This window comes from Leopardus geoffroyi, chromosome C2 (assembly GCF_018350155.1).
Source record: "Leopardus geoffroyi isolate Oge1 chromosome C2, O.geoffroyi_Oge1_pat1.0, whole genome shotgun sequence".
In the NCBI taxonomy this organism is placed as follows: Eukaryota; Metazoa; Chordata; class Mammalia; order Carnivora; family Felidae; genus Leopardus; species Leopardus geoffroyi.
Genome location: NC_059333.1, coordinates 134,649,897 through 134,676,704, shown reverse-complemented (window position 1 = coordinate 134,676,704; position 26,808 = coordinate 134,649,897). Strand labels below are relative to the sequence as shown.

The 26,808-nt window shown below is 35.6% G+C and overlaps 1 protein-coding gene across 17 annotated transcripts in view; it reads left to right on the top strand.

Annotated features, from left to right (window-relative positions):
- The window catches only part of TBC1D5 (TBC1 domain family member 5), a 539,941-nt gene that overhangs the window by 327,466 nt on the left and 185,667 nt on the right, over window positions 1-26,808 (top strand). For all 17 annotated transcript variants that reach the window (XM_045503738.1, XM_045503736.1, XM_045503731.1 and 14 more), the window contains one exon: window positions 5,566-5,738. In XM_045503738.1, coding sequence (XP_045359694.1) covers window positions 5,566-5,738 — 173 coding nt within the window. The remainder of the gene's footprint in view (window positions 1-5,565; window positions 5,739-26,808) is intronic.

The window sequence follows — 26,808 nt, the reverse complement described above, 5'->3', positions numbered from 1 at the left end:
TGTACAATGGTAGGATAAGAAATTGCATATAAATAGAAAATTTATTTGATATGTATATGTACTATCCATGCAATAGATCTTCTTTAAAAATTATTGTAAATTTTAAATGAAGTACATTTATCTACTTGATCTGTTGTTATCCTAGTGAGTTGATAGACAGACACGTTGTTACTGAAGTGCATAGATTAACTTTGTACCAGATAGGTTGTCTTATTTTTACTAATGCATCACTATTGAATTTATACATTTAGCATCAATACCATTTATCCTTACTCTCTCTTATTCTTTTTAACTATAAATTTTATTGTGTGATGTAACTGATATACCATAACATTCTCCTTTTTAAAGTGTACAATTTAGTAGTTTAGAATATTCACAGGATTGTGCAAATGCCCTTACTATCTAATTTGAAAATATTTTCATCACCATAGAAGGAAATCCCATACCCATTAGCATACTCTGCATTCTCCTACTCCCCGGGGTCTCTGGCATCACTGATGTACTTTCACTTTCTATGAACTTGCCTATTCTGGACATTTCATGTAAATGGAACCATATTATATGTGGCCTCTTGTGATTGATTCCTTTCACTAACGTAAAGTTTTCAGTGTTCGTTTATGTTGTAGCACGCATCAGTACTTCATTCCTTTTCATGGCTGAGTAATATTTCGCTATGTGAATATACCACATTTTGTTTATCCATACATCAGTTGATGGACATTTGAGTTCTTTCCCTTTCTGGCTATTAGAATAATGTCACTATGAACATTTGTGTATAAACTTTGTGTCAACACATGTTTTCAGTGCTCTTGGCATTCCTCTGGGAGTAGAATTGCTGAGTTAACTGACATTTTAAGTAAACATATATGCTAACTTAGATCATTACGGTGTTTTCATGGTTATTACACGATATCGGAAAAATTGCCAATTATGCTGGCAAGGGATGTCATTAAGAGTTTTTGGTAAATTTTTTTCTATATGATTCATTTGCTTTATGTTGGTGTGATTGTTTGCATTCTGGTCAGAAACCATATATTCTTCTGTCACTTTATTCCATCTTTTAAAAACTGAAATGGATAACTAATGCTTTTTATGCCTTTGGTCTAGATCAGGGCAGACTACTGCCTGTAGGCCAATTTGGTCTGCCATCTGTTTTTATACAGCTTGGGAGTTAAGCATGACTTTTACATTATTAAATGGTTGAAAACTATCAAAAGAAGAATAATATTTTGCGACATATGAAAATTATATGGAATTCAAATTTCCATGTCCATAAAAAAAGTTTTACTGGGATACATCCATGCCTGTTGGTTTCCGTAGTGTCTATGGCCGCTTGCTCATTACAACTGCTCATTACAGAGTTGAGTAGTTGCAACACAGACTGTAACCTCTAAAGCCTAAAATACTTGCTGTCTGGCCTGTACAGAGAAAATTTGCCGACCTTCAGCCTAGGTGATAAAGTCTTTCTTCAGCAATATGTCAACATTTTACATTCTGTCAGGATTATAAGAGGTGAAACTTGTAAGCATATTTGATAAACTACTGTGTTTTAGAACAGTGTATTCTTGTCAGGTGATTTGATGAAGTCACAGACTTATGTGAAAAATCAAAATTTTGAACAAAAAGTATCTTAATACATTTAGATATAAGCATCCTGATCATGCAGGGGTCAATTGTATTTTATAACTGTTTCACAGTATCTGAGAAACTGAATGATAAAAATGTGAGCATTACCACTTTTCAGTTTCACCCATTCATGCTGATATCACTGAGTCAAGTTCATGAAATGGCTAAGACAACACAAAAAAGGATATCCATTTTATCAAGGAACATATAGATGTGACCTCTGAAGATTTATATTAATTACTTGCATATATCGATAATATATTCCTAGAAAGCACATCTAATAAATCCGTTCTTCGTCCTCCCCTTTTTATTCTATGTCTTGACCCTGTCACCTTTTTAAAAAGAAGTTTGAGCTTCATACACTTCTCTCTCTTTCAGTTCTTCTCTGCTCTGTATGCTGCCTAGGTTAGCAGACATACTTTCCTTAAGACTTTCTTGATGAAGAAAGCAGTGTGTTGGTTTATATAATGGTGTAAAATTATCTCGCTGAATCCCTGTAACTGGCACTGACCTGTAGACCGCATTTTGAGTACCACTTAATAAATGGTTAAAGATTGCTGGTTTTGTTGATACTTGTAGCTGACCCATTTGATTAGATCTGTGAAATGCAAATGGCATTTTTTATTCTAAATCCTGAAGGTAAGGGATATCTAATATTAATTATTTTCTCTTTTGATTTCACTGTTACATAAACTGTTTATCATTTAAGTGATCATGAGCATTACTTGTGAGTTTCTTGAATTTGAGAAATGTTGTTGTAAGTATTAGCACAGGGGACATGTTTTCAAACTACAGTTTATATACACCTGTAGTTCTTAGGCTACTCATGAGTCTCTACTAAGCATTTGAAAAATGGACTGCATATACAATTGATTTAGTGACAACTCATTCTGTTCAACCTGGAAATTGATTACATGCTTTCATTAAGTTAAACATTTTTAACAGGTTAATTTAGGATCTGTTCTCTCCAAAGCCAGTGATTGTATCTCTACAGAAGTATGTTTATTTAAGACCCTTACAAAATAGCTAGATCTAGTGATCTGTTTCTCATGTGACTGACAGAAACCCTGCCTGAGCTCATTGCCTCCACCTGACACAGTATGGTATTCAGCCACACGAGGTTCTTCATTAAAGAAAAGCTACATGACTAAAATGAGTGAAATGTTGAATTGTTCTTTTTTTTTTTTTTGGTAGAAAGAGAAAGCGTGCATGTGTGTGCACACAAGCGAGTGGGGGAAGGGCAGAGGGACAGGCTCCATGCTGGGCATGATCTCCTTCTCCAAGGGCTCCACTCTCGGCTCGATCTCATGACCGTAAGATCATGACCTGAGATGAAATCAAGAGTTGAAGGCTTAACCTACTGAGCCACCCACATGCCTGACTTCTTCATTTTTAAAGGAAAGTTGGCTTCAGGGAAACACTATCTTTTGAATGTGAATGGTGTCTTACAATTAACATGAATTCTCCCCCCCCCCCCCAGATTATTTCAATTTAGTATCAGGAAAAATGTTAGCAAGAATTATAATTTTTTTGAGAATTATAGCACCCTATCATCTGAAGAGAATACTCAGTAATATAAAATGAGACAAAGGTGTCTTGGTTGTGTTATTTTTATAATAAATGACCACAATATAGAGGTATCTTTTTCTCCTGTCTATATGAATTAACAGAAACTAATTGAGCCATAAAAATCGGTATGGTCTTATATCCCTAAATGCACTTTAGGAAGTACAAAGGACTACATTTCTTTTTAAGACTTGAAATGATCCCGGAAAGACAGATGGAACCTCTTCCAGGAAATTTTTCTTTCTGCTAACACATGCCCCTCCTCCTCTGTACTTTGTACCAGCCTGATTAGTGGTTGCTCCTATGTGGAATTCTAAGTTTTTTTTTTGTTAGTCTTCCTCTTCCCTGCCCCTTCAAGGGCAAGAGCTTTACCTTCTTTATTTTTGTGCCGCTGAATTTGGTCCAGTGATGAAAAGATGATGTTCCTTTTAGAGATCTCACAGTTTAGGAGGCAGAGAAGTAGAAATGGATACTGTAGTAGTAAAGAAGATGATGAAATAGAACCTGACACTTGAGCCAAATCTTTAAATACACTGGGGAGCTTCTCTGTGGGAACACTGGGGAAGGGATATTTCAGGTAAAAGAATGGCATCCCCAGGATCTCTGGGAGCACAGTGAGAGTAGAGTTGGCCAGATAATGAAAGGCCTCATAGACCTGGCTCAAGAATATGCCTTTTGTTTTTTGCTTTTGTTTTCTTTTCCTGAAGAGCTATTTAAAAAGTTTTCAGAAGGGGAATTTGGCGTACTCCAATATCTTTTTTAGATGGATTACCAGACGTTTTGGAAGATAGATTTAAAAGCAGACCAGGGCACTTGGATGGCTCAGTTGGTTAAGCATCTGACTTTGGCTCAGATCATGAACTCATGGTTTGTGGGTTTGTGCCCCGCATCAGACTCTGCACTGACAACTTAGAGCCTAGAGCCTACTTTGGATTCTCTCTCTCTCTCTCTCTCTCTCTCTTTCTGCCCCTCCCCCACTTGCGCTCTTCTTTCTCAGAAATAAACAAACATTTAAAAAAATAAATAAATAAAAGCAGACCAAATTAGGGGCAGTGAGACCAGTTAGGAGGAAAGAAATGGTGAGGACCCCAAATCAGGTTATAATAGTCAAGCTGTAGGAGAGAAGACATAGTAAAAGTGTCTTAAGTTGTTCTGAGGAGATAAAATTGGCAAAGCAGGTGTTCTTATTGGAGGATGGTTTGAGGTAGGTACGGCGAAAGGATGAACATATTTTTGAGCAGAAGATGATAAACTCGGTTGTGGGCCTCCTGAATTAGAGACCCTTTTGCAACCTAAGATTCCTTGCCAACATGCGAATGTATGGGAGAGAACCCAAGAGGCTTCTAAGTTATGAATACAGATTTAGAAGTCTTTGGAAAAATGGGTATTGGTTGAAGCACTGTGTATGAGTGAGATCAGTCAGGGAATCACATGCAAGTAGAGAATTAAACTAAGACCAGATCTGCATGAAAAAGCAGAGTTGCAAAGCAGAAACAAAAGTTTGAGCTAGAGAAATAGAATGAGGATGAGTGGTAAGCAGGTAGTCACAAGAGAATGATGCTGTAAATCCCAAGATTGGAGAGAGAGAGAAGTTGAGGGCTCAGCATAAGAAAGGGTCACACATAATAGGGAAAATCATCAGACTCGGGATAGTTGAAGTTTCCATGAAAGAATTAGAAAGGGTATAGACTTATCTTTCTTAACTTGGGCTTTGGAATAGGAGGAAGGAAAGTTGTAGTCAGCTACGTAGTTGTTGTTTTTTTGTTTTGTTTTGTTTTTTTGTTTTTAGCTCAGCTACACTCTTGGTCTGGAGAGTTTAAAACTCTTCCTACTCAACTATAATTAATCAAAGGGCAGTTAGAAAATATCTTCTTTTCTAGTACTAGTTTCCTTTTTTTCCTGACTTTTTTATAGTTTTGAGAGCTCAAAGTAAAGCAGTTTTCATTTGCTGTTTTTCATGTTTAAATTTTATGCCACAAGAAATACCTTTTCATCAGAGTATTCCACTTAGGTATGATGGCTGATTAGACAGATTGGCTGTAGACAAGTAGATTAGCAGCCGCTGTAGCGAAAATTATCTTGAAAAACGTTTAATTTAATAATTTAATATTTAATGTCACCAGAGAAACTGGTCAAGGGAAGACAGGTAGAAAATACTTTAGAAGGCATTTCCTGGCCTTTACATTATGTGCACAATTCATCTGTATGACGATCAGCATATGATTCCACAGTTTAAGCATTTGTCATGAGATGATTGTCATGAGTTTTTGGTTCTTATTTAAGCTTCCATAGGTAAGTACATTCAAGAATGATGTTTATACATTTGCTCATTTCATATTGAAATAACACATGCTCCATTTTTTCTGTTTGTAGGGAAAAGAAACACTGATGACTCCCATCCCCTTTGCTAGACCACAGGATTTAGGGCCAACGATTGCTATTGTTACTAAAGTCAACCAGATCCAGGATCATCTACTGAAGAAGCATGATATTGAGCTTTATATGCACTTGAACAGACTAGAAATCGCACCACAGATATATGGGTTGTAAGTACTAAAGTTTACGTTTCAGCTATATCTAACTATGACTTAGGGTGGTTTCTGTATATCTCAGATTCATAGAGGTAAGAGCTGGAATTATTCCAGCTCCGCTTCATTTCCTATGTCTATTGTGTCCTATGTGCCAGACCCTGTGCTCATTACTTTCACAGATGATATTTCATCAAATATTCCCATTAACCTTGTCAATTTAGTGTCATATGAGGTAAGAAACCTAAGGCTTACACTGTGTTTATGCATATTAAATAGTGAGGTCATAATTCAGATCCAGGAAGGATTGGCTCCATGATCTGCAGAGCCCAGTGTAAAATAAAAATGAATATCCTCCTTAAAAAAAATTAGTAAGAATTTCAGGATGGCAACAACAGATCATTAAACCAAGCATTCTAAGAAGGGCAGAGCCACGCAGGTCATACACACATGAAGCCAGCCCCAAACCCAGCCAGTCCTGCAGTCTATCCATGTGTTTTCCATTTTATTGGGAATTGCATTTGTAGAAGTGAGCTCAGTGTTCCTCAGGGTGAACACAATATGGTAATCATCTTCAGCCATGAAACTTTTGTAACATGCTATCGCAGAAGAATAGGGAGCCAAGCGCTCCTCAGAGACGTGTGTTATGTTTGTATGTGTGTTTATTCAGTGGCTTAATAAGATGAGTAGGAAAATTAGATTGCAGTTCTAATAAATATAAATTTGTGTAGTGCTGCAACATTGAAACAATAAAACATTCATATCTAGTGCTGGACAGTTCCTTGGTAGATATTTTCTGCAATTCCCATCTCTCAATTAGGTAGAACTTGGAAAATAGAGACAATATTATTAAGATGTACATAGTAGATGCTCAGTAAAGATGAATTTGTTATTTGAATTACAAAGAATTTCAAAAAATCGAAGGTTTAAGACCAGAGCAGAGTCTGTTTATTTAGCCCAAAGAAATATCAGTGAATGTTTTCTTTATGTTCTCATGTTACATACAGTCTTTCACTGATAATAACTCTGCTATCTATCATCTCTGGAAACCCTGAACTGTGATTAAAGATGTCTGCTTTTCTGTTTAAATAATGCTTATTTTCATTTCTGTGACTTAAACTTAAACTTGTGACTCAAGTTTAAGTCTCAGCATTGAGAGCAGCTCCATCATTCCCATGAGAAATGAGAAAGTTGAGGGTAACATGCATATTGGGCAGTACTGTAAGTTATTAGTGAATCATCATTTACACTTAAAAGTCTGGCTAATGTGTTTGTGATTGTAGACATAAAAATGTATTTTAAAATAGCTGGTGGCAAGGTCAGGAGTTAAATTCTATATTCCTCTCCACTGTGCACTCAAGTGGTTTATTCAGATCCCAAAGCCTATTTTACACCCTCAAAAATTGTTTACCAAAGTCTAGATATTGGTCTTAAATATTGGGGAAAGAATTTAATGTTGGACATACTTATCATTTCTTTGAAATGCTTTATTGTTTATTAACTTTTCAAGATGGTGCTTTATATTGCAGTGGTGGGTGGCATGGGCTTGGGTAAGATGATTTATAAACCATTATGTTCCAGTTTCCTTTTCAGACATTAGTTTCCATCAGCTTTCTCGTCATCATAATGATTCCTAGAGCTTCTTTGACATCTGACCAGCACCCTCCCAATAAAATTCCGTGATCCATGACATAATCATTCTTAGTCCTTTCAACTTTATTTTTCAGCAGTAACCATAGCTGACTCATTTATCCCATTATTTTAGTCATAGAATCTCATCTGCATTAACTGAAAATGTACATATTTTTTTTAAACTTCGATGAAGTCACTCCTTCTCTTAATTGGTCTCTACTGCATTTTATAGTGCAAGGAGTTTATCTATTCACTTCATTTATTAAATTTGATTGTATTATTTCTATTTGTGGGACACATGTAGTTCAATTTTCCTTTGTCTTTATGCTACTTTGAGTTGTACTACTCATCTGTATATTTCCTGTTGATTACTGTTAGAATCTTTGGGGCCAAGGAAAAATATGAGTATAGTATGCAATAGCATTTAGAAGCACAGACTTTGAAATGAAACAGATCTGTTAACCGTTTTGATCCTTGGTTTCTTTGTTTGTGAAATGGATATTGAAAATAATGGTACTTACTTCATTGGGTGTCTATGAGAATTAAATTATAATATACAGAAATCATAGTGCTGAATGTGTAGTAAGCATTCAATATCATTTAATATATGTTGGCAGTCCTTCTATTGCCATTATCTGTCATTACCATTCCCCAGTTAGGATGTCATGGCTCTGTGAGTATGATGTTCTGCGTGTTTCATGAACCTTTCCACGTCTGGCTTTCTATGTTTTCTTCACCAAAGCATATGAATAGCTTCTACTTAGGTGGAAACTTAACACCTATCCTTCAGACCAGTGCTTCTAAAGAGCCAGTATAGAGCTGAGGAGTAAACTTCTAGAAACAGATTATAGCAATTTAGCAAAATAATTTTGTGTCCCTAAGGCTAAAAGAATATTGTAGGTTTGTACTTCAGGGGAATGAATTGACATAGTTTGTTTTGTTTTATGTCATAAAAGTAATATTAATCTAAGTAATTGCTGATGCTACTGTCCATTCCTGTTGAAATCAAGCTGGTAATTTAGGCTGACATTCAGTATTCATGCTTAAAAACAATTAGTTGACACTTTGAGTACATTATCCTCAAGTTACAAACACGAAATAATCAATTTTCAGTTAATAAAAACTGTTCTTCTTTAAGATATCAGAATTCATAATAGGCATCATCTAAAATGTGCTTTTGCTTGCCATTTTTTTTAAATTTTTATTTTTTTAATGTTTACTTATTTATTGAGAGAAAGGGAGAAAGAGAGAGAGAAAGAGAGTGTGTACGCATGCATGCATGAGGGAGGGTCAGAGAGAGAGAATTTGAAGCTCAATCCGAATCTGCCAGCACAGAGCAGGATGCAGGGCTCAGTCCCATGAAACATGAGATCATGACCTGATCCAAAATCAAGAGTCTGATGTTCAACCGACTGAGCCACCCAGGTGCCCCAGAATTTTGATTTTCAAACAAGTATTTTCTTGTATCCCGAAATGTTTTAACAAAATTAGAAAACGATATGATAAAAATGCCAATAATGAATGTATCAATGGGAAATGTCATCAGTATTAACAATTTGCGTAGAATGGGGAATAAATCATATGTATGTGAGAATTTATAATTATGGTTATAATTATCATTAAGAGATGTTGCAGTTACTCCATTTTTAGAAATAGTTTAGTTCTGTTTTTTGTAAGAGAATATATGTGGAAGTCTCCTGATGTGGCAGATAAGCCATCTACAAACATACTTATTGTATTTTGCTAATAAATTTATTTAACAAAATTAGAATTAATAATTAGTATAAAAATATTAATTGTACTAACATTGGCTAAAGTCATTCCAAATTAGCTTATCTAAATTTTAAGTAAATTGATGATACTTATCTTGAAATGTGGGAATTAAATACCCATGAGATCTTGAATATTATATAATAATTTGCTTACTAGTGCTATTATTTTATGTACTTAAGTACATTATCCCCTGGATAATTGTAGCTGGATTTTGTGTTACAAAATGTTAAATCAATCAACTTACTGTTTAGTTAAACAAAGCTAATTTTAAGTTAAATGTGATATTATAAAATGATATTTCCTAGAAATAATTTACACTGTTTTTCATTAACTTTATGAATTATTACTCCTGTTGCACTTTGATCAAAGTTTCTCTTGCTTTAATGCAAATCATTAACATTTTGAATTGTCTTTTGTTTGCCAGTTATTGATGGGTATCAGACTTTTAAAATTTTAGTTCTGTAGGGGCCTGTCAGTGCATGCTGATTAACATCCAAAGCAAATATTGACTACATTATTTCCAGCTTTCCAAGGTAATTTCTAAGGGTTGCTTTTTTGGCGTCTTCATTTTTAGTATGACAATAGGAATGTGCTGTGATTTCATCACATAGGGGTTATTTTTGTGCAAAAGCCTCTAAAGTACCAGTGTTAAGGTTCCATTCCCAAGTATGTGCTTGTTTGAGTCCAAAAGACTCTTAATCACAGATTCAAGTATAAAGACTGAATACCATTTTCACTTAATACCATAATACTATTTTATAGAGAGACCAAAAATTGAAGTTTAAAAATAACAATTTTTGCTAGGCCAGAGTAACTGTGTTTTATTATCACCCTTTAATATATTGAATCTGTATATTTTCAACTACATTTTATACTCTGATATAAATAGAATACATAATAAGCATCTGTGGGATATGCAATTAATGTCACTTTTGAGGAAAGACCCTCATAACACACTTGGGCTTTGGCATTCTTAAATTATGAGCTCTTTACAACACTCATGGGATAAATTTCATATCTCCCAAATGTTTAGTATACATCTTCCATTTCCCTTACTTCCTGTTTTCTGGATTAGCAGTTGTTTTGCTATGGTGGTTTATAGTGATTTAATTGGGGAGGTTCTTGGTTACTGATTAATAATCTGCTAAATTTTGTGATATAATTTTTAAATATTTATATCAGTATATTCTAACACATATCACAGTGTAATTATGTATGACTACTAAGTTTTTTAAATCTATATTTGAAGTGTAAACATATAGTAAAAAATACAATTCTTAGTCATCAAAGTCAGTATAATTACCTTAAAAATTCTGTCTCTCAACAATTTAAATAAATAGCTTTCTGTTCTAAACACAGCTAATGACTGAAATATTCTTTCTTTTCAGTGAGTGTTGTGTTATGTTATACATTAAATGTAAAAAACATAATGACAGACTAAAAGGTGAAGATCCAGTGATACCTTATCTCATACCACTGAATATTCCCCCAGAATTACCTCTTTGGGAAAAAAAAAATGTTTTTTTCTTCTTCTATATGAAGAATTATCATGCTTAAAAATTGTAGAGGAGAATAATACATTATTTGAAATAATGATTAATAATTGTTAACATTTATTGTTTTCTGTGGGCTAGGCATTGTACTAGAGACTTTACATAATTATTTTACTTATTTTCACAACACCTTGGAATGGGTACTATTATCCCCATTTTGTAGATGAGGAGATCACAGCTTATAAAGGCTTATTTAGATCAGATGGCTACCAAGAATCTTTGAAGTCTTCGAGGCTTTGAACTCTTGAGCCTACATTCACACTCTAATTTGAGTAGGACTAGCAGTGTGGTAGAAAATCAAGGCACTCAAAAGTCCTTTGTGTTAGCTTGGACCATGAGCCAAACTCAGGGTGATCAGATAACAACAAAGACCAGGCAGATGGTACAAGGCCTGGAATCAGAGGAGTTTTATTGGTAGTGATCAGAAACAAGCCTGCTACAGAGGAAATGGAAAAATCAAGGGCACTGGAGATTCTGAGGCCCACAATAGTGTAGCTAATTGATGACGTAGAAGAAATAGAATCTGCACTGACAAAGTAATCATGCCTTTTAAGTAGACAGAGGCCAAAAGGGAAAGGATGTGCCCAGTCATACATGCACAGATTTAGGAAAGGTACCATCCACATGCCTTTTTAGGTAAATGTATGTTCCTCACACTGAAAAGTAAGTAAACATTAATAATTCAAGTAAGAGGAAAGCAGATCTTCAAGGACTTCTAGAAAGCAATGTAACCAGTAAGATAAGTTTAGGCGTATACAGCCGAATGCCTCTCCTCTGTCTCTTTTTTTCCCCTTCCTATACATTCCACCCCTAAATTCCACATATGAGGAAAATCATATGATATTTGTCTTTCTCTGACTGACTTATTTTGTTTAGCATTATACTCTCTAGCTCCATCCGTATTCTGCAAATGGTAAAATTTCATTCTTTTTGATGACTAAAATTACACATACATGCAGTGGACACTTGGGCTCTTTCCTTCAAATCTGTATTTTTCTATGCTTTGGGTAAATACCTAGTAGTGTAATTGCTGGATCGTAGGGTAGTTCTATTTTTAACTTTTTGAGGAACCTCCATACTGTTCTCCAAAGTGACTACACAGTTTGCATTCCCGCCAACAGTGTAAGAGGGTTCTCCTTTCTCTGCATCCTTGCCAAGACTTGTTGTTTCCTGTGCTGTTAATTTTACCCATTCTGACAGATGTGAGGTAATATCTTATCATGGTTTTGATTTGTGTTTCCCTAATGATGAGTGATGTTGAGCATGTTTTCATACGTCTGTTGACCATCTGGATGTCTTCTTTGGAAAAATGTCTATTCATGTCTTTTGCCCATTTCTTAACTGGATTGTTTGTTTTTTGGGTATTGAATTTGATAAATTCTTTATAGATTTTGGATACTAATATTTTATCAAATATGTTATTTGCAAATAAATAAATGTGTGTATATATGTGTCTGTGTGTGTGTGTGTGTGTGTGTGTGTTTGTGTATTTCCCATTCCGTAGGCTGCCTTTTAGTTTTGTTGAACTAAGAACAATTGTAAGAACAATACAATCAAAACAGTTGTAAGGACCTCATGCAGGGAAAACAGTATGAGCAAAGGTGTCTGTGTTTGAATACCATCATAGATACAAGACGAACTAACCAGTTTACTAAAACTAGAGTAAATTTTGTGTGAGAGGAAAATGCAGTGCCAGGACATGGGAACTCTTATATGCCATGATAAGAACAATCTAGACCTGTACTGACCAAAAGGTAACTAACCACACACATGTAGCTATAAAATTTAAATTAATTAAGGTGGCTCAGTTGGTTGAGTGTCTGACTTTGGCTCAGGTCATGATCTCATGGCTTGTGAATTCGAGCCCTGCGTTGGGCTCTGTGCTGATAGCTCAGAGCCCAGAGCCTGCTTCAAATTCTGTGTCTCCCTCTCTCTGTGCCTCTCCTCTGCTCGGGCTCTATCTCTTTCTCTCTGTAAAAAACAAATAAACATTAAAAAATTTAATTTAAATTATAAATTTACTTCTTTAGTCACACTATACCTATTTCACGGGCTCAGTAGCCAGTCACATATGACGAGCAATTATTCTGTTGGACAACACAGATATACAACAATCCTGTCATTATAGTAAGTTCTGTTGGACAGCATTGGTCTGTATCTTTACTCTAAAGTAGGGGAGGTGGCATTGAAACATTATGGTTTTCTGACCATATTTGTGATTTAGAAGGATTACTCTGGTTGCACAGTAGTAAGAGATTGGACAAGTAAGAATCGGGTAGCAGTGATTAGCTACAAAAGTAGTAACTTGTGTTTTCTCAAAGAGATGATATGATGGCAGCCTGAAACAAGATAAATGCAGTAAGAATAGAGGTAAGTGGAAAAATTTGGGAAATACCAAGTTGCTAGAATTGTCAGGACTTGTAACTAATTGAATGTGGGAGTGATGGAGAAGGAAAAATCAAAGATAATTTGGACAGCAAGGTCAATGATGGTAAAAATCACAGAAATAGTGAATAGTAGAGAAAGAAATTTCAGAGAAAGGAAGAATTGTATTGAGTTTGGAGTTTCTGTGGAACCATGGATACTTAGTAGAAAATTGAACTATATGGTTCTGGTGCTTGGGTGAGAGATTGGAAAGTACCTGTTAGATAGCCTACATGCTATATGTCGTTGCTAATTGAAGTTGCTAGTAAAGTGAGACAAGAAGGATAGAGATAATTTTCTAAAGAATATCCACTGTGTGTAACTAACTTTTGAGAATATAAAGCAGGAAGTGATTTGGTATAACTGGCATTTAAAATAAATTATCACAGTTTGTGTGTTTGAGAGAGAGAGGTAAGACTGGGAACAAGGATACCATTTAGGAGGGCTTTGCACATGTCTGAGTAGATAATAGCAGTGGGGAAGAGTCAGTTTAAAGAAATCTTACAGATAGAATCTATGATTTGGTAATAACTCAAAATGTTGCATAGTACTTGGGAGAGTGGAAACGTTGTGGATTAGAGCCACTACAATTTTAAAGCATCCAACTGCCCTGTTGGGCCATCCTTTTATTCATGTGCTCAAGTGACTATTTCAACTTCGTTTTCCCTTTCCGCTAGCCTGAATCTCCCCTTATTTTCTGTTCTCTGGTTGATACTTCTGTTCAGTCTTTCTTTGTATACTTTGGAATTGACTGTTTACCTCTCCTGCATGACCATGAGTCAGGTATTGTATCTACAACATTTTTATTCTTTTCCTTTTTGCTGGTTTCTTTTTTAAGAAAAAAAGTAGCCAACAAAAATGCTGCTTTGACCTTTCTCCTCTAGCAGCCCTACTCATCTCCTCTTTCCTTCTAAACTTCCACAAACTTCTTCTCCAGTTTCCATTTTCTGTTGATTCACTGTCACTGTGGAGATACTGTAAGTGGTCTAAATACACCAATTGAAAGGTTGAGAGTAGCAGATTTTAAAAACACAACCCAGCTATATAATGTCTTCAAGAAATACACTTTAAATATAATGATATGGGCAGATTAAAAGGTTGGGAGAAGACATATCCTGAAAACATTAATGAAAAGAAAGCAGAGTGGCTATGTTAATATCAAATAAAGTAGACTTCAGAGTACAGAGAATTATCAGATACAAAAATGGACAGTGTTTACATAATGATACAATGTCCAGTCCCCCCAAAAGACTTAGCAATCCTAACTGTGCATGCACTAAACAACAGAGCTGCAAAATATATAAACCCAAAACTCATAGAACTGAAAGGAGACATAGACAAATCCACATTTACAATTACAGACTGTCAATAATTGATAGAAAATAGCCAAGTATGTAGAAGAACTCAATAATAGTATCATCCAACAAAATCTAAGTGACAGTTATAAAACACTTCATCTATCAATAGTATAAACATTCTTTTCAAGTGTTCACAGAGCATGTACCAAGAAAGATTATATCCTAGGTCATGAAATAAACCTCAACAAATTTGAAAGAATTGAAATCATACAGGGTGCGTTCTTTGATCACAATCAAATCAAATTAGAAATAACAGAAAGGCAGCAGGAATTTTGCAAATGCTTAGAAACTAAATAACACCCTTCTAATAATCCCTCGATCAAAAAGGGAGTCTCAAGATAAATAAAAATTACATTGACGTAAATGAAATGAAAAAACATTATGTCAGAATTTGTGGAACACAGCTAAAGCAGAGCTAAGTGGGAAATTTACTTCACTATCCGGTTACATTAGAAAAGAAGAAAAGTCAGGGGTGTCTGGGTGGCTCAGTCAATTAAGTGCCCAACTTCGGCTCAGGGCATGATCTTGTGGTTCATGAGTTCCAGCCCCGCACTGGGCTCTGTGCTGAAAGCTCAGAGCCTGGAACCTGCTTCAGATTCTGTCTCCCTCTCTCTCTGCCCCTACCCCGCTTGTACTCTGTCTCTATCTCTCTCTCAAATTGAATAAAGATTAAAAAAAATTTTAAAAAGGAAAAGGAAAAGTCAAATTGTAATCTAAGCTTCTACCCCATGAACCTAGAAAAAGAAGAACAAAATAAAGCAAGCAGAAGGAAATAATAAAGGTAAAAATTAAAACCAACATAATTAAAAGCAGAACAACAATAAAAAAAAGAAACAAAAATCTATTTCTTTGAAAAGATCAGTAAAATTAACAGTCTATCAAGAAAAAAAGACCAGAAGAGAGTGGGTGTGGCTATAAAAGAACATAGGTAAGATCCATATGTTAATAGAACTTTTTTTTTTTTTTTTTAGTTTATTTACTTGAGAGAAACAGCGATAGTGTGAGCTGGGGAGGGGGAGAGAGAACAATCCCATGAAGGTTCTGCTCTGCCACCACAGAGCCTCACACAGGGCTCAAACTTAAGAAACTGTGAGATCATGACCTCAGCTGAAACCGAAGAGTCAGATGCTAACTGCCACCCAGTCACCCCAAAGGAATATTTCAGTATTATGACTGTATCAGTGGTTATATATCCTGGTTGAGTTATTGTACTATAGTTTTGTAGGATATTAACTTTAGGGAAGTAGGGGTCACAGAATCTCTACTATTTCTTACAACTGTGTATGAATATATAACTATCTCAAAACAAAAAGTATAAAATAATGTCAGTTCACATGGCTCACATCTTTTGCCATTTTTATAAATTGGGTTATTATTCTTAGTACTTACTGTGTTTTGAGAGTTCTTTATATACTCTAGGTACATCTCCATTGTCATTTTTGTGATTCACAATATTATTTCCCAATCTGTGTCTTGTCCTTTCTTTTAAGTATCTTTGATAGAGTAAACATTTTTAATTCTGGTGAAATCAACTTTATTAAATTTTTTATCAAATTTGTTTTGATTCGTATCTAAGGACTCTGTGCTTAACCGAAGTCAAAAACATTATATTTTCTTCTAATTGTTTTATAGCTTTATGTATAATTCATCTTGAGCAATTTTTTGTATAATGTGAAGGGTATAGGTCAAGGCTGTTTGTTGATTTTTGTCATAAGAATGTTCACTTATTTTAGTACTATTGTTGAAAGATTATCCTTTCTTCATTGGATTTCCTTTGTCTTTTGTCAAAAATTAGTTAATTTTATTTGTGTGGGTTTATTTCTGAACTCTCTATTATGTTTTATGGATCGATCCCTGTACTTAATAGAATTTGTCAGTTAAACCATCTAGCTTGGAATGTTCTTTCTGGGAAGTTTTTAACTATAAATTTGTTATTTAAGTACATATATGACTACTCACATCATTTCTTTTTTGTTTGTTTATTTTTATTTATTTTGAGAAAGCAAATGGGGGAGGGGCATACAGAGTGCGAGAGGCAGAATCCCAAGCAGGCTTCATGTGGTCACGTGTGAGTACAGTGCTCGAACTCACCAACTGTGAGATCATGACCTGAGCCAAAGTCAAGAGTTAGACACTTAACCGACTGAGCCACCCAGGCACCCCTCCCAACGTTTATTTCATGAGTGACTTACTCACTTATGTTGTTCAAGAAATTGTATATTTCATCTAAGAAGTCAAATTTCTGAGAACAAAGTTTGTACTTCCTCATAATCCTGTTAATTTCTGTGGTTCCTATAGTTATATACCTTTGTGTGTGGGAGCGTTCGTGCTATGGGGTAATTTTATGTTACCTCTTATCTGCCTAGAAGTTTATCAACTTTATGAATGTTTTCAAAGAACCAAATCGAGGTTTGATTGATTTCTCTCTCTGTTCTGTCTCTTTTCCCTCTACTTTCAAATTCATTGGTTTTAGCTCTTACCTTATAAGTTTTTTCCTCTTGACTGCTTTTGGTTTGTTTTGCTCTCGAAATATTTAAAGTGGAATTCCAGGGGTGCCTGGGTGGCTCAGTAGGTTAATCGTCCAACTTTTTATTTTGGCTTAGGTGGCTCATGGGTTGGTGAGATTCAGCCCCGTGTTGGGCTCTGTGTATGGGATTCTCTCTCTCTCTCTCTCTCTCTCTCTCTCTCTCTCTCTCTCTTTCTTTCTCTTTCTCTCCCCCTCTCTCTCTGCCCTTCCCCTGTGCACTCTTGTGCGCGCGCTCTCTCTCTCTCTCTCTCAAAATAAATAAATAAATAAATGTTAAAAAAAAAATAAAACGGAAGCCCAGATTAATGACTTCAGAATTAATTTTTATAATATAAGAATTTAAAACTGTAAGTTTTCTTCTAGGCACTGCTTTAGCTGTGTCCCTATAACTTCAGTATGGTATATTTCATTTTTCTTCAGCTGAGGATATTTTAAAAATCTTTTTAAAGACTTCTTTTTTGTACCATGTACTAACAGAAGTCTGTTGTTTATTTTCCAAATATTTGTGGGTTATCCTTTTTTTTTTTCCGTTTTTGTAATTTATTGCCAATTCCATTCTGGTCCAGAAACTTAATTTGCATGATTTTTATTTATTTAATTTTGTTAAAGCGTATATTTTAGTACTAACATAATCTGTCTTGGTGAATATTCCATGTGCATATAAGAATATGTATTCTCCTGTTATTGAGTATAATGTTCTATAAATGTCTTGGATCAAGTTGGTATTGATAGTGTTGTTCAGATCTTCTGATTAATTACTGAGAGATAATTCTGTTAATTACTGAGAGGTAAGCGTTGATCCAGTTATTACATTGGTGAATTTCTCTGCGTTTGAATCCAGAACTACTTTAGAATGACCAGACACCTGAGACTGAGAATTCTTATTCTTAACTCAGTACGAATGGCCCAGTGTTTTTTTAAATTATGGTATGTCACTCAGTTTTGTTTATTTCCTGGCTCTTTTTGACATACAGGGAATATAATTTCAGTCATTTGTATAGTTATGTGGAAAATTTATTACAAAACTTTTAAATACAATAAGACTTATGAACTTTAAGAAACCATGGCATGTTGTAGCTAAAAGGACTGTAACATATATTTGGAAACGTAGTTTTTAACGTAGACCAGGATTTTTTTTTTCTTTCTTCTTGAAATTCTGCCCATAGTTTCTTCCAGTTAAATGGCTTCTTCCTCTAGTGTTTTGGGGCATAGTAAATATACTAGACTACTGAGAACAACCAAAAAAATTATGGCATTTTCATTTAATATATTTGAATAGTTTTAAATGCTTCCAAAATACAGGCATACCTCATTTTATTGTGCTTCACTTTATTGCACTTCGCAAATATTGCATTAAATTGAAGGTTTAAAACTTCGGTGGGGTATGTCAGCTGCAGATGTGGTAGAAACAGCAAGAGAACTAGGATCACAAGTGGAGCCTAAACATGTGACTGAATGGCTGCAATCTCATGATAAAACTAATGGATTAGAACTTGCTTCTTATGGATGAGCAAAGAGAGTGGTTTCTTGAGATGAATCTACTCCTGGGGCAGATGATGTGAAGACTGTTGAAATGACCACAAAGGATTTGGAGTATCTCATAAACTTAGCTGATAAAGTAGCAACAGGGTTTGAGAGGATTGACTCTAGTTTTGAAAGGAGTTCTTCTATGGATAAAATGCTATCAAGCATATCACGTGCTTCAGAGAAATCATTTGTGAAAGGACATCAATCAATGTGGCAGACTTCATTGTTGTCTTATTTTAAGAAATTGCCCACAGGCACCCCAGCCTTCACACCACTCTGATCAGTCAAGCAGCCATCAACACTGAGACAAGACCCTTTAGCAGCAAAAAGATTGTGACTTGGCGAAAGCTCAGATGATGGTTAGCTTTTTTTTTTCTTTAGCAGTAAAGTATTTTTTACTTAAGGTATATACATTGTTTTTTTAGACATATTGCCATTGCACACTTCATAGACTACAGTGTAAACACAACTTTTATATGTACCACTGGGGAAACCAAAAAATTAATTTGACTTTCTTGTAGTGGTCTAAAACCGAACTCCTAATACCTCTGAGGTATGCCTGTATCTAGCTTCTAATAAGGAGTATTTACAGTGAATGTTAAAATGCTTCCAAAATATATGGCATATAGGAAGTTTTTAATCGTAAACTTTTTAGCTCTGCAATTAAGGTCTCGTCTATTAAGTCGTATTTATTAAAACAGGTCATGTATTCAAGATCAATGTGTAATGTATTTTCCAAAATTTTCTTCAAGGTTGTGGTTAAATTCACAGTTTTGAAATTGTGGTGATTGAAACACAAAACATAGTAGACACTTGAGAAATACTGATGTGCTGAAGACTGCAAGGTCAGGATAGTTCGTAATAGAACATACCCCCCCCCCCCCACTCCAGCACCATCCCAGGTACGAAAAGTCATCCTTGTCTTTCAGTCCTATATCTTAAACAGAACAACACTTTGCCGACTCCAGGCTTAATAACCAGTCCTGGATCAACTTCAGGTTATATCAGCATTCTCTAAAGGAAGCCTGATAAAACTGTGACTTTACAACTGTTGTGATGTCTTTAACTGAATATAAGTGTATAGGGAGAAAAATATTACCCCCAAAACTTTACACACATAAAATGCCATCTAATGAGGGTCATAAAAAAAGAAAACTTCACCAGAAATATGTCGTCAGAGTTGTTTTTAAATCACTGTGGGACAATGGAATATTGTCTTTAAGCATTCTTGTTTAACAACAGAGTGATACAGCTGTAAATCCTGTATTGCTTCGAGTCTATTAGGCAGCCAGCAGAATACATTTAGATTAGAAGAGAAATAAGTTTTTTCCTCCAATCAAAACTGTGGATTCTAAAGCATGATGGAGAAATTTCCAGGACTTACCGGGAAATAATAGTTAAATATAGGTAAAAATCTTGGCATTATCAATCAGTCTCTCATATTCTCTTTCTCTCCATCTTTTCTCATACTTGGCTTCTTTATTTCTGGGTCTCTGAATGTTTTTCTACTCTCCAGTTTTTCCATAACCACATAAGCCAGAGGCAAAGTGAATATCTACAGCTAATTGCCCTAATAAGCTCTTTCCTATTGGAGTATGATATCATATTCCATTATGAAGTATACTTTGTATTTAACCTAACTTGTATCACTTCCATCAGTGACTACATTGTGTGTCTTTGATAGGTTTCTGACCAGACATAGACTTCTACCCTTATTTTTTGACCTCTAAAGACTCTGCCTGATATGTGTAAAACCTTTTGTAGGAACTATTAGTACTTAAAATAGATCTGTGTAAATGCCAACTTTTCTGAAGAAGTGTTTCTTGACAAGCTTTTAAGACATTTGAGATCACCAGTATGCATTTTGTGCAAAAACTCTATTATTTTTCTGACTTTTGTGAAATTATTTTAAGGACAGTGTTTACCATTTAAGGACAGTTTACCATTGCATATTATAATTTTTTTTTTTAATTTTTTTTTTCAACGTTTATTTATTTTTGGGACAGAGAGAGACAGAGCATGAACGGGGGAGGGGCAGAGAGAGAGGGAGACACAGAATCGGAAACAGGCTCCAGGCTCTGAGCCATCAGCCCAGAGCCCGACGCGGGGCTCGAACTCACGGACCGCGAGATCATGACCTGGCTGAAGTCGGACGCTTTACCGACTGCGCCACCCAGGCGCCCCACATATTATAATTTTATATGATCCACAATACCAAGATAGAATGCTGCCTGCCCACCATTAATTCTTCCCTGACTGAAATGTTACAGAAATAATGAGCTTGCTTATTAATGAGAGGACCTCTTCCAAGCTCATCCTTTCATGAGATGCTATCTGACAAAGGGTGCCGAATCAATTAAGAAAATTCATCATTTATTACAGTCTGTTAAAGAGGATAAAAAATAGAGCTTTTATACCACAAACTAAAGAAAACTTTTTCTTAACTACTTAGGGATACAGATGAAACCCTGGTAGAGCATATTGCCTTTTATTTCTTTCTTTTGGCTTTTTCTACTTTTGGTTCTTCATCATGTGTTTCTTTATTCTTATTTTTGTATATTTAGATAGATTTATACCAGAATCTAAGTGCAGACAAAGATATGTGTAATTCAGTTTGCATATGTGTGTGTGTGTGTGTGTATCTGTGTGTGTGTGTGTGTGTATATATATATATATATTTTTAATTTTTTAGATGTTTTTATTTATTTTTGAAACAGAGAAAGAACATGAGCAGGGGAGGGACAGAGAGAGAGGGAGACACAGAATCCGAAGCAGGCTCCAGGCTCTGAGCTGTCAGCACAGAGCCCAACGTGGGGCTCGAACTCACAGACCGTGAGATCATGACCTGAGCCCAAGTCGGACGCCCAACCGACTGAGCCACCCAGGTGCCCATATATATATGTGTGTGTGTGTGTGTGTATGTATATATATATATATATATATATATATACATATATATATACACACACACATATACATATATATACATATATATATATTTCTAAAAATGTCTTTCCTGAAAATTTGCTTTCTCTGTAAAAATAATGCTTTTGTTTTCATTTCACTTCAATTATTATTTGTTAGATATTTTTGCATGATTTCATAGATGACTTTTTTTAAACCAATGTACCACCTGCAAAAAGTTTTTATTAGGACTTGAACTGTAAATGTTGTGTAAAAAAAAGAAATCTCCAGACTTAAAAAAATTAGTCTTATTAAAATTAAAGGTTGTACTACATGGAATTTGTTGGAGTAAATATGTTGGTTCTGGGTTACAATGAATGCTTGCAGAAGTTGAGTTAAAGTCAAATTAAGAGTACTTCCTTTATAGGATTGCCACATGGAGTTTCTGTTTGCAGAGCACTTAAAACCGTGTCTGGCACATAGGAAACACTTTCTAAGTGTTCATTAAATTAAAAAATAATGATAAATCATAGCAAGGATCATAAAATTCTAGTTAAGACCTCATACCTCTAAATAATAATAAAAATGATGAATAATATTACTCCTTCAAATTGAAAATTAATGGGAAATGGTTCTTTCCAGAGTCGTGAGTTCCCATATACCAAATGCCTTTGCTCTGGTTTAGGCCATCAGTAATAGCTGTCTTTTGTGTAGCTTGATCAGCTCTCGGGAGGAGGAGTACCTCTGTCTCTTGGTATTTATGACAACAGTGCCAAATCGAGCTGGACTGGCCGGTTTTCCTCTTCATTTCCCTCCCACTCTTTTCTTTGGGGAAAATGCAATTTTAAAACAGTAGTAAAGTGGGGTGAGAGTGCTCACTTATCTAATTATCCTCTTCCGTAGGTTGCACTGCTGGTGGTGGAGACCAGGCGCCTCCTTTCTGTACAGCACTGCTCAGAGTGGGTCTGCTAGGCCTTCTCCTGCCTGGCTCCCCTCCACCGCCCTGCCTTTTTGCCTGTCGTTCATTCTTTATCACCCTCCTTCCCACATCCTCTTCCTTGCCACTGCCTCCCACCACTACATTCCCATCTCCAACTAATGCATTCTGCTGGTGTTAGAACATAAAGACAGGAGGAGAAAGAAAAGGAAGGAAGCCAGTGAAACCTGTAGTTTTTTAATGCTTGGTAGCCATGCTGCATTCAAACCATTTATTTAGAGTTTATATACTCTCACTATTCTTTTGTTTACCAGGCAATGTGGATCAGTCCCTCCCCCCCCCCCCCGCCTCCAATTTTTTTTTTAAATGTCTTAAAGGATCTCTGAAAAAACAAGTTTTGACTATTAACCCTGTACCAATTTACAACTGTAGGTTTAACAGTTGCCTCCCAAGTCCTGCATTTTGGAATGAAGTCCCAAGACAGTGAAAGACTAGCCCACTAAATCCAGGGCCAGTAATTTCATAGCCTAAGTGTGGGTCCCCACAGCCACCTGACCCACATATGATTGGCTTCTGCTTCTGGTTGTTGCCAACTCTGTTCTAAGTGGTCAGAAGTTTGACTCTTTACCTGGCTGTTCTTAGCTTTATAAGTTTTCATATTAAGGGAATTTGAGTAAGCTATATGTATATCCTTTTTTCTTTATTACTTTAATTCCTTTTACTTGATTTCATTAATTTTATGGTAATTGGGCTTTTTCAGTTTTATGTTTTTTTTAAGTACTGTTTCAAGTCATTGAGCTTTCACTAATTATTACTTTTAATTTATTTATTTTCAGAGAGACCAAGCACACGGGAGGGGCAGAGACAGGGAGAGAGAGAGAGAATCCCACGCAGGCTCCGTGCTGTCATCACAGAGCCTGATGTGGGGCTCAAGCTCACAAACTGTGAGATCATGACCTGAGCTGAGATCGAGTCAGACACTTAACCGACTGAGCCACCCAGGTGCCCCCCCCATTCACTAATTATTAGTAAGCACCTATTGATATCAAGGTTTCTGCTTTACATTAGCATCATTTGGATACTTGGAGGATTATTAATTAGAATAGGGAAAAGCTTCTCTAGAAGGCTAAACTTCTGAGAAGGCTAAGAACCAGTAGAAAGAAATTGGGTGGTGGGGCATTGTTTGCCTCAACAAGTGGAAAAATCCTCTATCAAAAAGTGTTTGCAAAATAGATGGTTTAGGATTGTTGGGTGCCTTCACCTGGTGTTTCAACAGAAGCTCAACCGTCCTCAGCCAGCAGAGAGTTTATAGATGGGTTGCCTGTGAATGAGAGATGGGACGAAGTGGCAAATAAAGTCCAATATTAAAGTTGCACATCTTTGAAAATGACACAAATGGCTAGGTTCATTTCCATTAAAAAATAACCAAACCCAAGTTTTTAACCAGTAGTGATTAGTTTTTTTTTTTTTTTTTTTTTTAACTAGCATACTGGTATTTGTATATTGAAAATGACCATGCTCCTTCTAAAGCATGGTTGCTTTAACAAGTTACACTTATGCTAATGAAACATTATTAGTCAAAATACTTGTGGAATTCTGTTTTTAGAATTATCTTCATCACTAGTGGAGGAGCCACATTAGAAACCTTTTTTATAACAGTGCAATCCAAATAATCAAAAAAGTTTTTGACCTGAAAGTATTGCCTATCTTCATTTCTCATGTTGTTCACTATATTTGTCTCTAGTTAGAAGTGTTAGTTACTTACAATGATAAAACTTAGCCTCAAAACATACTTCCCGGCCTCTATAGGCTATACAAAAAACCTACCATGGGCTCTGAGTGAATCATTTTATATATAAATTTTGGTATTTCTGTTTAAAAAATCAGTTTCATTACTTTCTAGTCACACGCTGTATGTATTTTTTTAAGGATATTGAAAAATTGATGTCAAGTATCATGCAGTGAAATCAAACCAATACACTTGATACTCCTTTGTGATGAACATTATATTCTGAAATACTACGTTAAAGTGAAACTTGTGGATTGCCTAAAAAAGAGAATCCAGTCTGAGATGCTGTCCTTTCCTACAAGATACTCATTCAGCCAGTGACATACTTGACCGAATTTTTTGAGTTTTGTTCTCTATGTGAGCCAGTTTAATTGGCCACAGCCTCCTGAGACTAAGTATTCATCCTTAAAAACAATTGGGAGCATACAGGAGCCTTGAGAGTGCCATAAATAGAACAGTGCATTTGAAGGACCATGGAAACTGGTAGAGTAGGGTCCTGGCTCCTGTAGCAGCCATAAAAATAGCTGAGCCAATAAACTGCCATACCTTCTTTTGAACATAAGCTGGAAGTTAGTGAATCTGGAAGACAATTTGGTAGAGTTCTATAAAAACCTTGGCTTATAAGAAAACAACTAAAGGGAAATGGTAAAGGGAGTGAAATGATCCTGTCCCTTGGATTGCAAACCACAGTCCACTTGGCCAGATTTGGATTTTCAGCTATTGCCCAGCTGGTGAACAGTTCAAAACTATTTTAGGTCATGTGATCCCATGGCAGCCAATTGGGTGGTTTGGCAGAAAACAACATAGTAAATTTCTATTCACACAAATTGTACGCATACTGCATTTGTCCATGTGCATTGTCTGCTTGTCTATATTGATGATAACATATCCACATAGATGGATGGATAAATTGTGGGTATAGGTCCATACCTGGATATTTATACACAGCAATTATGTACTTTGATTCCTTCTAGGAAACAGAATGGTAGGAATAATCTAGTTAAATCAGTTTCTATGGGGATTTTTTTTACTCCTTTTTTCATATTTTCTCTAGTTGTAAAAATTACAGTGATTACACATCATAAAGCCTATCTGTAATAAAACGCATCAGCTGGCCAAGGTTTTCATCGCTCACTCAATAATCCATTAATACAGCAACGCTGCCCAGGCATCTTTATAATACCAACTCGGAGGTAATTTTAATCAGCTAGACCAGCTGGTATTTAACAGCAGCTGCTGGAGACGCCACAAATATACTCAATAGCTGACATCTTTATTTGCAGTTTTTCAAGAGGAGAAGAGATTCTCCTGTGGTTACTTGTATTAAGCATTTAAAAGAAGGTGTAAAGTATACAGGGGTTTATACCTAAATGAGAAGGGGAAGGGATTAATGGTAAAACAAAGGTGATAAATTCTGTCAGGAGGAGAGGTTTGTTTGTGAATGAAGAAGCTGCTTAGATGAATAAGAATACATCGGCTTTGGGTGGACTTCAGACCTTTTTCCCAGTTGTGTTTATACTAATCTTGGGTATTGATCCCAGCCATGGAAATGCAGTCTGTAGTCGGCTGTACAGCATCCTTATATCCTTCTCTATACTCGATCTGTGGGATTCTTTCCTACACAAAGCTGTGAAAAATTCGATCCTGTGAAAGAGTGATCTGCTCACATGCATGTGGTCTCAGCCGCAGCTTGCCGTGTCCTTTTTGTTGTTTTATGAGTTTATTTTTATTAATGTTCAGTTTTGATATTTTTAAATGAAAAGAATCAGCAGCAATATGTACTGTCTAGTAGTAAATGTAGAATGCCATTTCACAGTGGCGTGTATGAGCATGTGTGGGGGAAGTAAGTGTCGGCAACATGAAGTTAACAGTCACAAACCCATTATAAATAAAAATTTAATTACACTTGGGGGAGCTTGGCTTACAAAGCTCAGAAATCCATAATGGAGCCTGCTGGTAATAAATGCCTGATCTGTTTGTTAAACTCCACTGTTCCCATCCCTTTTCTCATCTCCTTTTATAAAATACCTTGACATCTCCACTGATTAGAAATTGGTAAACAGAGCTGGCTTTCTGATTTTTGAAATATGTTGTCCTTACCTCGTTGGATGAGAATCTTACCTTTTGGTTTGATGAGTAAAAATTAAGAATTAGAGTAAAGTAGGAAAAGGAATAGCTCTAGTTAGAGAAATAAAAGTCTCACTTGGTCTACATTTACAGATGATGGCTTTGCACACAGATAGCTGTGTATTGCATTGTGTTGGTGATATAAATGTCTGATAGTTATATGAACAGAAGTTAAGTGGTTTCCATTTTGTGGAAAATTTTTTCTGTCATTTTCTCTAAGACTGTTTTCAAAATTAAAGTCCGTATAAAATTTAAAAATTTTACCCTGGTACTCTTGCTATAGAAATAATTTTGTTTCTGACTCTTGTAGAGCAATCAAACCTTCTTTTCTTATGCTAATAGTTCTTGCTGGGAGATATGAAGCATTACAAACCCCTAAAAAAGTAAAGTGTATTACAGGCAAAGTGTACTTCTGTACTAAATTAATCAGAGGTTAACAAAATTCATTGTAATACCGAGTCTTTTCCAGGTAGCTTCATTTATCAGTGCCACTGATTCTTTTTCCAGAGCCAAAGAGTGATCTGTCTGTGTTGGACT